General features: G+C 43.2%; 2 protein-coding genes across 2 annotated transcripts; both read left to right on the forward strand.

Moving 5' to 3' along the window:
* Positions 1-192: 192 nt before the first annotated feature.
* On the forward strand, positions 193-2,448 carry mrpl10 (mitochondrial ribosomal protein L10). Its single transcript, XM_064924038.1, has 5 exons — positions 193-325; positions 1,013-1,184; positions 1,403-1,567; positions 1,656-1,800; positions 1,929-2,448. Exons 1-5 carry the CDS (start codon positions 288-290, stop codon positions 2,180-2,182), a joined length of 774 nt encoding a protein of 257 aa, XP_064780110.1. The 5' UTR covers positions 193-287; the 3' UTR covers positions 2,183-2,448.
* A 3,455-nt stretch (positions 2,449-5,903) lies between these two features.
* Positions 5,904-13,224, forward strand: LOC135505022 (oxysterol-binding protein-related protein 7-like). The gene is made up of 20 exons (XM_064924037.1): positions 5,904-6,044; positions 6,277-6,417; positions 6,537-6,590; positions 6,679-6,792; positions 6,997-7,158; positions 7,258-7,411; positions 8,060-8,181; positions 8,469-8,565; positions 8,834-8,859; positions 9,768-9,939; positions 10,033-10,124; positions 10,265-10,424; positions 10,513-10,796; positions 11,071-11,208; positions 11,302-11,365; positions 11,543-11,621; positions 11,697-11,992; positions 12,193-12,319; positions 12,508-12,630; positions 12,801-13,224. The coding sequence occupies exons 1-20, from the start codon at positions 5,904-5,906 to the stop codon at positions 12,907-12,909; spliced, it is 2,655 nt and encodes an 884-aa protein (XP_064780109.1). The 3' UTR covers positions 12,910-13,224.
* Positions 13,225-13,329: the final 105 nt, after the last annotated feature.

Below are 13,329 nucleotides of genomic sequence, written 5' to 3' on the forward strand. Positions count from 1 at the left end.
TTGAAAGTGTCGAACTACCGACACTACTTTCCGCGTTCAAAACAACTGGGAACTCGGAAACCTCCGACTTCAGTGCGTTCAAAACAACTGGGACTTGCTCTGACTGGGAAAACTCAATTTGAGCTGTCAAGTAACTCGGGACATTTCTAGAGCTCCGATCTATAAATCAAGACGTCATGATTTGACCTCGTATGTTTTTCCGAGTTCCCAGTTGTTTTGAACGTAGGAACTGTAATCGGTGTCTGACGTATGATGCACGCCCCCCATTCCAACGCTTCCTGACAAAGATGGCGGCGACCTTGTGCGGCAGGCTTTTACCAAAACAGGTAACGTACCTCGCTTTTGTAAAAGCGTTATAAATATAGCTACATGTCAAGTCATGTTGGAGCACGAGCCCATGTTCTCGGTTGTAGTACACAGCGCACAGCTAGCTTTGAATATGACTAAAATTAGGGCGAATTCAGTCACTTCCTAGAGCGCTAGGCTTCATTAGTTAGCTACATTGTAAGTTGCTCCATTGTAGCAAGTAGTACATTACTACATTAGAATAAGCTAGTTACATTGTAGCAATTGCATGGCTACATTGTAACAAGCAGAACATTGCAACAACAGCAGCAGCCATTCAACATACACCAGGACTCAAACCTTGCAACTTCATGCTTTTGCTCTTGGGTGAAAGGTTATAACAGAGAGCTTGATGTACAGAATGATCTGTACACGATAAGTGCAAATCTGTTGCATAGCCCTGCTGCAATACATCCTTTCTTTGATGTCAAACCTGAGCAAAGACCATCATTGTGCAAGGATAGTCACATTGACAGAAAGATGGGTTGTAAAAGACTGGTTGTATTGAATCACTTACACATGATACTGTATTATTGGAATGTATGCACACACAAGTTAACTGCATTGCATGAACAAAAATAATGATCAGGTTTTAATGTCTGCATAGAAACATGTATTATTTTCAGTTCTTCTTTATAAACCCACTGTTAATGTAACGTGTGTCTACAGGATGGCTTCCCCTGACACAGAGTGTCCGGCATGGCTCTAAGGCAGTCACGCGTCACAGGAAGCCCATGCACATCCTCAAACAGAAGCTGATGGCTATCACAGAATACATTCCACCCAAACCTGCAGCTCCCCCCGGGGCTCTGACCCCCCGTGTCAAACCAGTTCAGGAGGTCAGTGAAGTCCAGTGCATGTGTTTATAACTCAAAAACAAGCACAAGCAACCCGTCAATGTCAGTGTGTGTACTGGAGCTGTTTTTTCAGAAACACATGTATATTTGCTGAAAGGAGAGCTCCTCCACCCACCCAGCAGCCGGTTAGGAATAGTAGTGGTGTGAGCTGGCTTGGTATCGAGATGATGGCTGATTTATGAATACTGCTTTATTCACAGGAAAGTGGCCTGGTGTTGCTGTTGAAAAAGGATTTGCAGACCATGTTCCAGGACTGTAAGATGATCGCTGTGATCCAAAACAACGCCACCAATTCAGAGGACATGCTGCTTCTCAAGCACAGGCTCCACAAGCATGGCATCAAAATCAAGTTTATCCCCAACCAGGTCATATTGTAACTATGATGCAAATTGTATCACCTATTGCATCTTGAAAGATGTTAATGATGTTTTTTAAAATCTTGTTTTTCCACAGGTGATGAGGTCCTACCTGGCAGACAGCCCTTACATTAACATGGTGCCTCTATTCATCGGCCAAACAGTTCTATTTGTTAGTAAAGAGCCAAAGGTGAAGGAAATGCTTTTGAGTTTGAGGACCAGCCCCCAGATGGTATTATTGGGTAAGTAAATACTTTTTCAATGCAATCTGGTGGTCCCACTCTCAGTATAGCAAAACGTTATTCCCTGACTAAAGCTACTATCATACAAGCAATTGTGTAATCCCTTACTTCTCCTCTCACTGTTTCAGGGGCCTGTATAGAGAAGATATTGCTGAGTCGGCAGGGGGTGTTGAACTATGCCAAGCTGCCGTCAGTGACCGTGGTCCAGGGAGAGCTGGTGAGTGGCCTGACCATGCTGACCTCGCAGACAGCTTCAATGTTGCAGCGCCACCCCGCCCACCTCTCATTGATACTCCAGCAGTACCTAAAACAGCAGGCTCCCGCAGGCAGTACCAACGGGACCCCAGGGGAGAGCCCCCCCAAGGCAGAGGAGACTGTTTAGGTCTAGACGATTCATGCCCGCGGGGGAGGGGAAGGATGTCGGCAGCACTATGGCTACTGGGAGGTCATGTCTGCAGATTTAAGGTCTGCCTCTGACCTGGAGGTCATACAATGTACAGTACAACATGAACCGCTACAACCCCTCTTGAGAGCAACTCTTGGAGAAAACATGTTTTTGTTCCTTTTGTTCATTATTTTGATTACTACTCATGTTCTGTTCTAAGGCCTCTTTGACCATATCAAAAATAAATGATGTTTAAAATATTGTATTAGCCAATGGCAAGTGTTTTGTTATTGATTTGAAGTGATTGGTCCAAAAAGCTCAAAGTAAATGGACCAACCTTCTTGGTTGAGGAAATCCTCTGCATTGATCCTTTTTGAATATGTGGGTAGACATTTGTAAAAGTCAGTGCCAATAGTCAGGCATGCTCCAATAATTATGAGAATCTTACGAGACAAAAATAAACACAAGTGGTCTTGGAGATCCTGATAAAGGCTAATCTGGGGATTACCACATGTTAATCTGGGTCAGTTAGTCTAGTACAATTGCTATTCTGAGTTTGTGGGAGGGAATCTACCATATTCATCTCAGTTCAATATCAGTATGTCACAGGGCAAGCCCTACAATAATATTATTATTACTACTAACCCACATGGTTGTGTGTGCCATATTGTTTTTTGTTTGATTTAACTATAGATCTTCTCATGATGTCAAAACATTGGATCATGTGTATTCTTTGTGTCAGAAGAACATTGACGAGTCTTTATTTAAATTATTGTAAACATGCAGTAATCCAATGGCGATATAGAGACAGACAGGCCTAGGTGCACCCTCAGTTGTCGGGCCTACATGTCTAGCAACAAACATCCAATGAGCACATGTAATTCCTTAGGCTAATGCGGATAATTCCCTGGCCATATTGCGCAGTGGCACAGCTATCCGTGGATTTGGGTGATGCGTTTGACTCATTACACGTGCACAGCGAAGCAGACATTGGCAGTTTCTACAATACTTTTTGACGGCGTGTCTTGTTTTTCCGCACGTGTGTTGAGAAAGACATGGTCCCGCAATCGGGTAAAGCTGTGTGATTTATTAAACAAATGGGAAATCACGAGGTTTTGTCGGACATTTCAAAATATATTTATTACCGCGATGAGAGCGGTCACACATGAACTTCAGGTAAGCTCGCAGAGTGAATATTTTCGTTTGATGAATGTGTAGTTGATATGGATGCAATTTCAACATGCCCACTTCAACCAACTAAACAAACAACCACATAACCAAAACAAACTACATTATTTATTGGGTTTACCTTTTTCAAAATGTTGCTAATTGGCAAATAATGCAATATCAGATCATTGTACATTTGGCTTTTATAGAATACATGTTTTTGACACTTTCTTAAGCACATAATTCATTGGACTAGGCCCCTTTGTCTAAATGTTTGTTTTATTTTTATGAAATAGATACTAGTTGAAGGTAATTCCCAAATTAACATGCGTCATGCTCAAAATGGTTCGTTTAGTTCAGGACATGAGTCAACTTGTGTGGCACAGTCATTTCATAATGGGCTTTCGATAAGAGCCTCCTTGCCCCAATTTAACCATTGTGATGGGGCCTAAGGTTATGCCTTTTTTTTGCATTGTGCTTTCTTGAGAATAACACGTAGTTTGTATGTAACCACATAGCAAGTTTTACTCACCTGCTGGTTTATGACTAACAACCTGTCTGTGGTTGTACACTGTATATGCGTCAGTCACCTCATATCCTTGTTGTGCTGGAAAATAATATCTTATGGTGAGCCCTGAAATATGCACAGACTTCTCATATCTCTTCAGTACCATTATACTTATCAGTTGGAGGCAGGATCAACCTCCTCTGTGCACTGCCCACAGAATTTCACCAGGGGAAACTTCAGAGGATTTAGAGCAATGTTGAGTAGAGAGATGACACCATTTCCCATTTGATGCAATGATTACAGTCTGGCCTCTTTTTGGCAGACATAAATCCTTCATTGATTCAGTTAGTTGTAAGTTGTCAATAGTGGTCACCCTTAAACGTAATATAAGATTACATTTGGTCACACTAGCAATGTTGCCTAGAATAACCTGCATTGACTCGGGCCTAAACATCAACTTATTATTATTATTTTTTTAACCTTTATTTTACTAGGCAAGTCAGTTAAGAACAAATTCTTATTTTCAATGACAGCCTAGGAACAGTGGGTTAACTGCCTGTTCAGGGGCAGAACGACAGATTTGTACCTTGTCAGCTCGGGGATTCGAATTTGCAAACTTTTGATTACTAGTCCAACGCTCTAACCACTAGGCTACTCTGCTGCCCCACATAGCATTCATAATTCAATGGATTGATTGCCCACTTCAATATGCCAAGCAGGCCCATATACAGAGCATGATGTGGAGGGTTTACACTGTAATTGGCGACTATAGATAATTCTGTATTTTTCTGCGTTGAGTAAGCGAGCTTGAAGCTTGGTTAGCAGCAAATCCTATTATCCTGTTTCTGCCACACGCTTCCCTGACAGAGGTCAGAGAGGCTTCCCTCTCTACCTCTGTCCTCAACCATCACCCCTTATTTAATACCAAGAAAGCCTGCATGGATGCACATGGATACATTCATGAGCTCAAAACACTTGGAAGCCAGGGGTGCAACTTTTACATTCTGAAATTGCATTTTTTTTGTCTTCCCCAGTTTTAGCATTGGAATGCGATACAAAACGAGGCAACGGTGTGCTTTGGGAACACGCTGACGCCTCTGGGCGGGTAGACTGTTTGGAGTGTTTTCCTAATGGATAAAAAATAACAATGTCTCCTCCACTTCTAATACCCGAAGTTGCGCCCCCTGTTGGAACCTATAATGTATTCAAGTCATACACATTATCTGTTGTGTTTTCAATGGCTGTAGATGTAACTTTTGCATAGGCCTAGCACTCCCATACCCAGGCCTCAAACCTTTTCTGTTGTCACCGCCAGATCTTCAGTGTTCTCTGCCTTGTGATCTCATTACTGCATGTTCAGGAGAGGTCTTACTAAAAAAGGTTAAGCCAATTAGAAGGGAGGTTAGTAATCTTCTCCTCAGATTCCCAGTCTGTTGGAGTGAGAACAACCCTATCACCCGACAGGTAATGGCCTCTGATGTCATGTTTCTTCCTTTACATTCAAATGGAAAAATGTGTAAATTACACTGGATGGAAAATCTGACATTGATATTAAATGGCTCAGTATCACAAATGCATGTTGGGGAAGGGTGAGAGGAATCTTGGGTTCTATCACAAGCCCCTGTGCAAACCTTTGCCAAGAGCTAGATGTGCTTTGAGTCTTTTTGAAATAACACCCGCCCAGAATTTATGAATACAGGCCTCATATGACCTCAGACAAGACATTTGTCAACCTAAGGTTGTCCACTCTTCAGACCCTTATTCACATAATTTCAACTAACAATTGACAAGTTTAATAATTTAGAATATGCAACTTATTCATAGGAAGCTACAAAATCTTGCACAGCCTCATTCAACAGCAGTTTATACATGTTGACAGGAGGAAACATGTTTGCAAAGAGTAGCCATCTATATTTGTATTCTTTCATGTGTTTCTTTCTCAGACCCATACTTCTGAGATGACTGGGAGTTTGTAGTGGAACAGTCTTATTGAAAAATCTACCAATAACACAAGGGAGGGAAGCCTGACATTATCATTTAAAAATGGATTCATTTCAAAATCCTTACGGGTCCACGCTCAACCGCAGCCAATCTCTGATGAGTGGCCTGGAGAAGACCCCTCCCACGTTGAATAAACCCACCCACTCTCGGAGCAGTAGCACCGCCTCCTCCCGTCACTCTCGGGTGAGTACGGTATGTCTCTTCCACCAAGAGAGAGTCACAATGACAAAGAATCAACATCAACACATTCAGTTAACAATAAGCACAACTAAAAAGTATGTTCTGTACATAATAGGTAAGGAGTTTTAAACCCATTCTGCACCTGTTTTTAAATATCAAATATCCAAACAAAACATCCAAATAACAATGTCTCCAGATGGGTGCTGATGTGTTTATGGTGTTGGTTCACCCTCAGAACATTAAAGACTGGGAGGTGATGGATGACCTTCAGGTGGAAATAATGTCTGGTGACAACTCCCAGGACCTGACCATCCCAGGCATCTGTGAAGGATACCTCCTCAAGAGGAGAAAATGGCCACTGAAAGGCTGGCACAAGGTCAGCAAACTGCCCATTAATCCAATCCACCAGTGTGTTTGGTCACTATTTTGGAAATTATTTCACATTAGTTTAATTAGAAATTAGTTTAATTAATGTGTTTTTGATCCTACTTTCAGAGGTACTTTGTGTTGGAAACGGGGATCTTACGATATTCCAAAACCCAACAAGATGTAAGTGTACATTCACTATATTAGGTATTTTAGTTAAATGATAAACCCAGCAATAATAATATAATGGGAAGCACTTTCTATTTTAAAGATCACAAGGGGAAAGCTTCATGGTTCATTAGATGTCGGCCTTGCAGTCATGTCTATCAACAAGAAATCCAATCGTATCGATTTGGATGCAGGAGATGTTCTATATCATATGAAGGTATGCCCAGTCCCTTTCACTTACTTCAGCTTGTTGGCCAACTTCACTACATAAATTATAATTAAGTAACTTGGACAACATTGAACTTTGTTTACTAAGGTTGAATTGGAGAACAGTTGGATTAGGTTTTCTGGATTCGTTTTTAGAGGCCTGTAGTAATACAAATGAACTTGGCGACACTCTTCCCATTCTTTCCTCTCCTAGGCCAATAGTCATGACTTGTTCTACATCTGGGTGGCCAAGCTGAGTGCCCATCGCATGTTCAAGAAGAATGAGGCTGCTCAAGTGCACAATGGCTTTTTCCAGGCCTTGTCCCAGGGCACCGGTGTGCCTGGACTAGCACAGAGGAACGGCATGCAGGACGTGGTGAGTCCTCTCGCTCTGTACAGGTCCAGTCTCTGTTCGTTGTTTATAGTCTTGTATTGACTTGTCAGTGTCTGTCTCCCTCTCTCGTCTGTATACCAGTCTTCCTACCAACACTACCATAGCACTGCAGACTCTTACGTGGGTGAGATAGCTGCACCAACACCGTCCGAGTTTCCCTCTGTCAACCCGGGGGTGAATGGGAAGGTGTCAGCCTGGTTACAACAGACTCATGACCCAGACAGCTGTGCTCAAGGTACTGCACTCGTATACAAAGTAAACCCAAAATGCTTTAGGGCTGCCAAAGTTTTCTTTTTTGTTGCACTCACGTAAATCGCCTAGCTTCTAATTGTCATAAATGGCGCTTCATGGACAACCATGGTTATCTCAAGGCCATCAGACTGTTAAATAGCCATCACTAACATTGAGTGGCTGCTGCCAACATACTGACTCAAATCTCTAGCCACTTTAATAATAAGATATTGGATGTAATACATGTATCACTAGTCATTTTAAACAATGCCACATTATATAGTGTTTACATACCCTACATTACTCATATGTGTATATACTGTACTCTATACCATCTACTGCATCTTACCGATTGCCGTTCGGCCATCGCTCATCCATATATTTATATGTCTATATTCTTATTCATTCCTTTACACTTGTGTGTGTATAAGGTAGTTGTTGTGAACTTGTTAGATTACTTGTTAGATATTACTGCGTGGTCGGAACTAGAAGCACAGCGCGAGTGTAGGGAAATGCTTAACATCTGCTAACCATGTGTATGTGATTTGATGAGATCTACGAATGTTTCGCTCCAGGTCTTAACTCCCCAGTAGAACTGTTCTGGGATCTTCCCTAAGAGTCTGTGTTTTTTTTTTTCTTCTTTTTTCTTCAGAGCTGAACCGTTGTCAGTTGGAACTGTCTGAGCTGAACCGACTGGTCCGGAGGCTGCAGTTGCTTGAGGGGGGCCAGCAGGCCTTCACCGACGGCGAGCTGCAGCGCATCATCAGCATGCAGGTGAGATGAAGCAACACTACGGCCCAGCTCCAAACCAACCCTTCCTAGTATAGGTTTAGCAGTGTGGTAATGGTTCCACTCCAGCCATCACATTGGCTAGGATCAAATATCAACACTTATCCAGTTGTTTCAGGTCTACTCATTTTCCTAGCGGTAAGGGGTGACTTTTCCTAGGGGCAAGTGAACATGGAGTTGCAGGACAAGGGTGTGAGACATGCTTGAATTAAGTAATGTAATGAGATAAATGGCTCATGTCTGTTTTTTAAATGTATTTTTATTCCACCAAGAATCTCTCTCTTGAGAAACCCAAGAAGTCCAGGTCTTGTAAGATATGGGGTCACTCGCGCACAATGTCAAGGGTAGAGGCCCTTGGAATGGTAAGACAGGTTAGTAACATACATTCTCTTTTTTACCTGTGGTTCTTAGATTAAATGTGCAGGTGATTTAGACTGACTTTTTACATTTTGACTCATGGATATTTGCTCCAGTGCATTTCCCCGTTGATTTGGCATTAATGTTCACATATTTTTTTTAATACTAAAATTCCAAAAGTTGATTGTGTACCACTAACCAACCTGTAAAGAGTATGTGTTGGTTTTGAGTATTAGCTAACCCAATCATCTGATAACTTTTAGGCTTCCTTTTAATCCAAAATCTTTTCGTGGGATTACTAAATCAGTGAGTCAACACCAGGAAACAAGGCAGACTGCCAAAGCAAGGAACACCTAGCTTGTCTAATTGATCTCTTCCATGTTGTCTTGACAGTCACACAGACACAGGGGTAAAAACAAATGTACAATGGAAAGTAAGGTCAAATCAGATTTAGATTCAGACTGAGCAAACCAATTATCTTTTACAATTACAGACTGCTATCAGATTGAATGGAAGTTGTAGCTGTGCTATATATGTTTGAGAAATAAGACGTTGGTTAATTCCTTGTAGGACATACATGCTCGTACAGTAGAATTGAACACTAGCGGGCCTCCTGAGTGGCGCAGTGGTCTAAGGGGTTCGAATCCCAAGCTGTGTCATTACTGGCCGTGACTGGGAGTCCCATAGGGTGGCGGACAATTGGCCCGGTGTCATCCGAGTTTGGCCGGGGGGGGCTTTACTTGGCTCATCACGCTCTAGCAACTCCTTTGTGGCGGGCCGGGCCCCTGCAGGCTGTCTTTGGTTGTCAGTTGAACAGTGTTTCCTCTGATACATTGGTGCAGCTGTCTTCAAGGTTAAGCGAGCGGGTGTGGCTTGGCAGGTCATATTTTGGAGGACACACGACACAACCTTCGGCTCTCCGGAGCCTGTTAGGGAGTTGCAACGATGAGACAAGATCGTAATAACAAAATCGCGGAGAAAAAGGGGTTAATTTTTCATGAAATAAAAAATTAAACAATAGCTTTTAATCTTCCATAGTATCTATATTGCATGGCTTGTACACAGTTCTTATTCATTTTCCTTCTACATACAAACATATTTGACATCTCACTAATGTGGGGAATCAGTGACTGGCAAATAATTCTCAGACAAATAGAAAATGGTTGTTCAGTTTGTTCTACTTTTTCATTCTCCATCGTTCCTCCATTTTGTAGCTGTCCTCTAGTCACCTGAACAGCTCGTCCCAACTGGGTGCATCTGTCCCCTCCCTTCAAGACTATGTCCCCGCTGTCCCGGACTATGTCTACTCCCAGCTGTCCCCTACCACCAACACCTCTCCAGAAGGCAGGAAGATCCAGCAGGACATCTGTAGCGTGTCCCAAAGAGGTCAGAGTCAAGACACACATGGACTCACATGTTCGGTGCGTTCATTACTACTAATGCTAAATGTGAATTTCTTTATTTTCCTGTCCCTGTCAGTACACGCGTCCCTCAAGTCTGTGCATGATGCCTTGGCCCAGGAGCGTCAGAGACTGCAGGATACCTACCATCAATCAACCACACTGGCTGAGGTGAGGGTATATGCCTTCATGGAGACAGGCTTGTTTTTCGAAATGTGTGTATTTATTTGTGTGCGGGTGCTTTTCCTCACCGACTGTCTTGGCTGTCTTTCTCATGGTGTTTTATTGTTTGTCACTCGTCCTCTCTTTAGACTGTATCTGGGAACGAGTCCCGTCACACCCCATCGGTGACAGACTCTGCAGCTGAGTATTTTGATGCGAGTGACGGTGTCCTGAATGGGAGCTTCTCTGAGTCCGAGTCTGGTCTGAGTGAAGGGACAACCAGCAACTCTGAACCTGAGGAAGGACATGGTGAACACACATACACACGCTCTGTAACCAGTTAGCAATTAGCATTTTTTTTCTCCAATTTATTGAAACTGATCTCTCTCCCCCACAGCTTCAGCCACTCGTGAGTACCGTGCCAGCATCTCTAAGACTCCCAACTGTGTCGTGCCCAAAAATACGGGCCGCCGTACCACCCTGGCCGCCCACTGCCCGGACAACGCCCAGGTGGGCCTGATGCAGATCCTCTATAACAACATAGGCAAGGACCTGTCCCGTGTCTCCATGCCTGCTGCTCTCAACGAGCCCATCAATCTGATGCAAAGACTGTGTGAGGAGCTTGAGTACTCTGAGCTGCTGGACACTGCCAACAACACACAAGACCCCTACCAGAGGATGGTGAGGATTCTTAAATGTCTTCAAATTTTGTAACTCAAAGGATGTAAGGCTTTAAGAGCCACCTTAAACACGGAATGGAAAAGTGCTCAAGTTAGCAGCATCTGGACACATCACTAAACTATGATTAAAATTTTCCGTTGTGTCAAATGTATATGCTAGAATACAGTATGCACAAAGCCTCACGGTTTAAATGAAACCACGTAACGACAGCTATGCTAGTGATTCGCAGTATGTTAGATTAGAAGACGGAAGGCGTTTCTCTGGTCTTGTGCAGGTCTACATAGGTGCCTTTGCCATCTCTGGCTATGCTACAGCTCACTACCGCAACCGCTACAAGCCCTTCAACCCACTCCTGGGGGAGACCTATGAATGTCTGAGAGAAGACAAGGGCTTCCGCTACATCAGTGAGCAGGTAGGAGGACTGAATCTTCTCTAACATTCCTCAGCAGACCAGGTCAGACCAGTTCTGTTGTGTTCAGACTAAACCATTCTTGTCTTTCTTCAGGTCTGCCACCACCCCCCCATCTCTGCATGTCACGCAGACTCAGATAACTTCTCCTTCTGGCAGGGTGAGCTTTACTGATCTATAACTGAGGAACACCTTGATTCTAGTCTGCTAGTGTTAGCAAGTGTATTGACATTTTTGTTTCGAACCATTTCTAAACATTTAGAAACTATACTATCTGAAACTTTGATCATTAATGTGTTTCTCATGAAGCACAACATTATTTGTGTTGCCTAAACAGACCAGCGGTGGAAGAATAAGTTCTGGGGGAAGTCACTGGAGATCATGCCAACAGGGATGGTGAATGTCACTCTCCCAAGGTGAGAGTCTGCTGCTGGTGGCCATTTCTTTACTATGCTCACTCGAACTGTTAGAAATGAACATCACTCTTTTAGGTTTGGGGACCACTATGAGTGGAACAAAGTGGTGACCTGCATCCATAATGTCCTGAGCCAGCAGCGCTACCTGGAGCACTATGGGGAGGTCATCATCCGTAACCTCAACGGCAACGCATGCACCTGTAAGATCACCTTTGTTAAGTCCCGCTATTGGGGGTCGGACACAAACAAGAATGAAGTGCAGGGCACCGTACTCGACCAGACTGGGAGTGTTATCCACCGGTTTGGGGGGCTGTGGCATGAGGGCATCTTCTGTGACACCTTGCCCACTCCACAGTGTATCTGGAAGCCAAGTGAGTATCCCACCCACCCAAGGAAAATAGTCTGAAAAGTTCAAAACTGAGAATTCTTGTATCAAAAAAGCCTACAAACCCTAAAGTTTTTAAAGTTTTTTAAACTGTTTAGCGATATGTTATCTAAAGAAAGACATTGTGGTTTGAGGCTGTGGTTACATTATCTGTAGCTGACCTCAGTGGTCTATTTCACTGTACAGATTCCCAGCCCAAGGACTATTACCTGTACTACGGCTTCTCAAGCTTCACACTAGAGCTGAACGAGCTCACCCCAGGCCTGAAGCCTCTTCTGCCCCCCACAGACTCACGCCTTCGTCCTGACCAGAGGTGAATGGTGCCATCATGGGTCGGGCTTGATTAGGAAATGGAATACCACCATTTATATATATATATATATATATGACATTTTCCTGTTTTAGGTGACAAAACCAGGAAAAACTCAGGGCCTTTCTCGTAGATATGATGGATTCGATGGATAGGTGTGTTTTTGATGATTGTTATTTTATTTTCCTCAGGATGCTGGAGGATGGGAGGGTGGATGAGTGTGACAAGTTTAAAGAAGAAGTGGAAGACATGCAGAGGGAGCGGAGGAAACAACTGGCTAAGAAAGGACAGGAGCACACGCCACGCTTCTTTAAGTAAGTCCCTTTTCTTTTAGTCTTCAGTGGTACTCTTATATCTAGGATAATACCCCCAAATCTTTTTTTTAATACCAAACTTCAATTGTGATATACAGTAAGATCATATCAGACTCCACTGGTTTAATACTAGGTATACTTTCTGTAATTGAATCCTTTTCCATCTTTAGGAAAGCCATGGATTCGTCTGGGAGGGATGTGTGGCTGACCAATGGAACTTATTGGAAAGTCCGAGAGAACCCGGGCTTTGCGAACACAAACAACCTGGAACTATGGTGAATCAACAGACCGACTGGGGCCATTTGGTGGAATTGGTGAAGGCATCGATGAACCGTCCTGAGGCCCCACCTTCCATCATTGCCATCTGATTTGCACTCCCTCCCTGGCTGCTTCATGGGAAACCTCTGGGGAAAGTCTGGAAACGACTTGGATCCACTGAAACGTCAAGTTGAAAATAGTTCCCAGAATGTGTAGCGTCACCTGTTCCGCCACCTGGAAAGGATAAATAGACTTTTCTCTCATACTCGTATTTAGTCCATTGCAATGTATTTATGGTCATTCCCCATTTCTGTACATTTATGTTATCCTGTCAAGATGTAATTGCTGTCTAGAGGGCTGGAAGTGTGAGGTTAATTTGCTCAGGTCAAGACATTTACTGTGACTAATCTTCAGATATTGTAAAGGTAGAAAAATGTGTAT

The sequence above is a fragment of the Oncorhynchus masou genome, chromosome 18 (assembly GCF_036934945.1).
Source record: "Oncorhynchus masou masou isolate Uvic2021 chromosome 18, UVic_Omas_1.1, whole genome shotgun sequence".
NCBI lineage: Eukaryota > Metazoa > Chordata > Actinopteri > Salmoniformes > Salmonidae > Oncorhynchus > Oncorhynchus masou.

Bases quoted from the DNA above. Each gene is read 5' to 3' on its own strand.
- mrpl10 (XM_064924038.1), top strand. From the start codon at position 288: ATGGCGGCGACCTTGTGCGGCAGGCTTTTACCAAAACA. The intron at 326-1,012 runs GGTAACGTACCT...ACGTGTGTCTAC, and splicing joins GGCAGGCTTTTACCAAAACA to AGGATGGCTTCCCCTGACAC. The intron at 1,568-1,655 runs GTCATATTGTAA...GTTTTTCCACAG, and splicing joins TCAAGTTTATCCCCAACCAG to GTGATGAGGTCCTACCTGGC.
- LOC135505022 (XM_064924037.1), top strand. From the start codon at position 5,904: ATGGATTCATTTCAAAATCCTTACGGGTCCACGCTCAACCGCAGCCAA. The intron at 6,591-6,678 runs GTAAGTGTACAT...TCTATTTTAAAG, and splicing joins ATTCCAAAACCCAACAAGAT to ATCACAAGGGGAAAGCTTCA. The intron at 7,159-7,257 runs GTGAGTCCTCTC...TCTGTATACCAG, and splicing joins GGAACGGCATGCAGGACGTG to TCTTCCTACCAACACTACCA.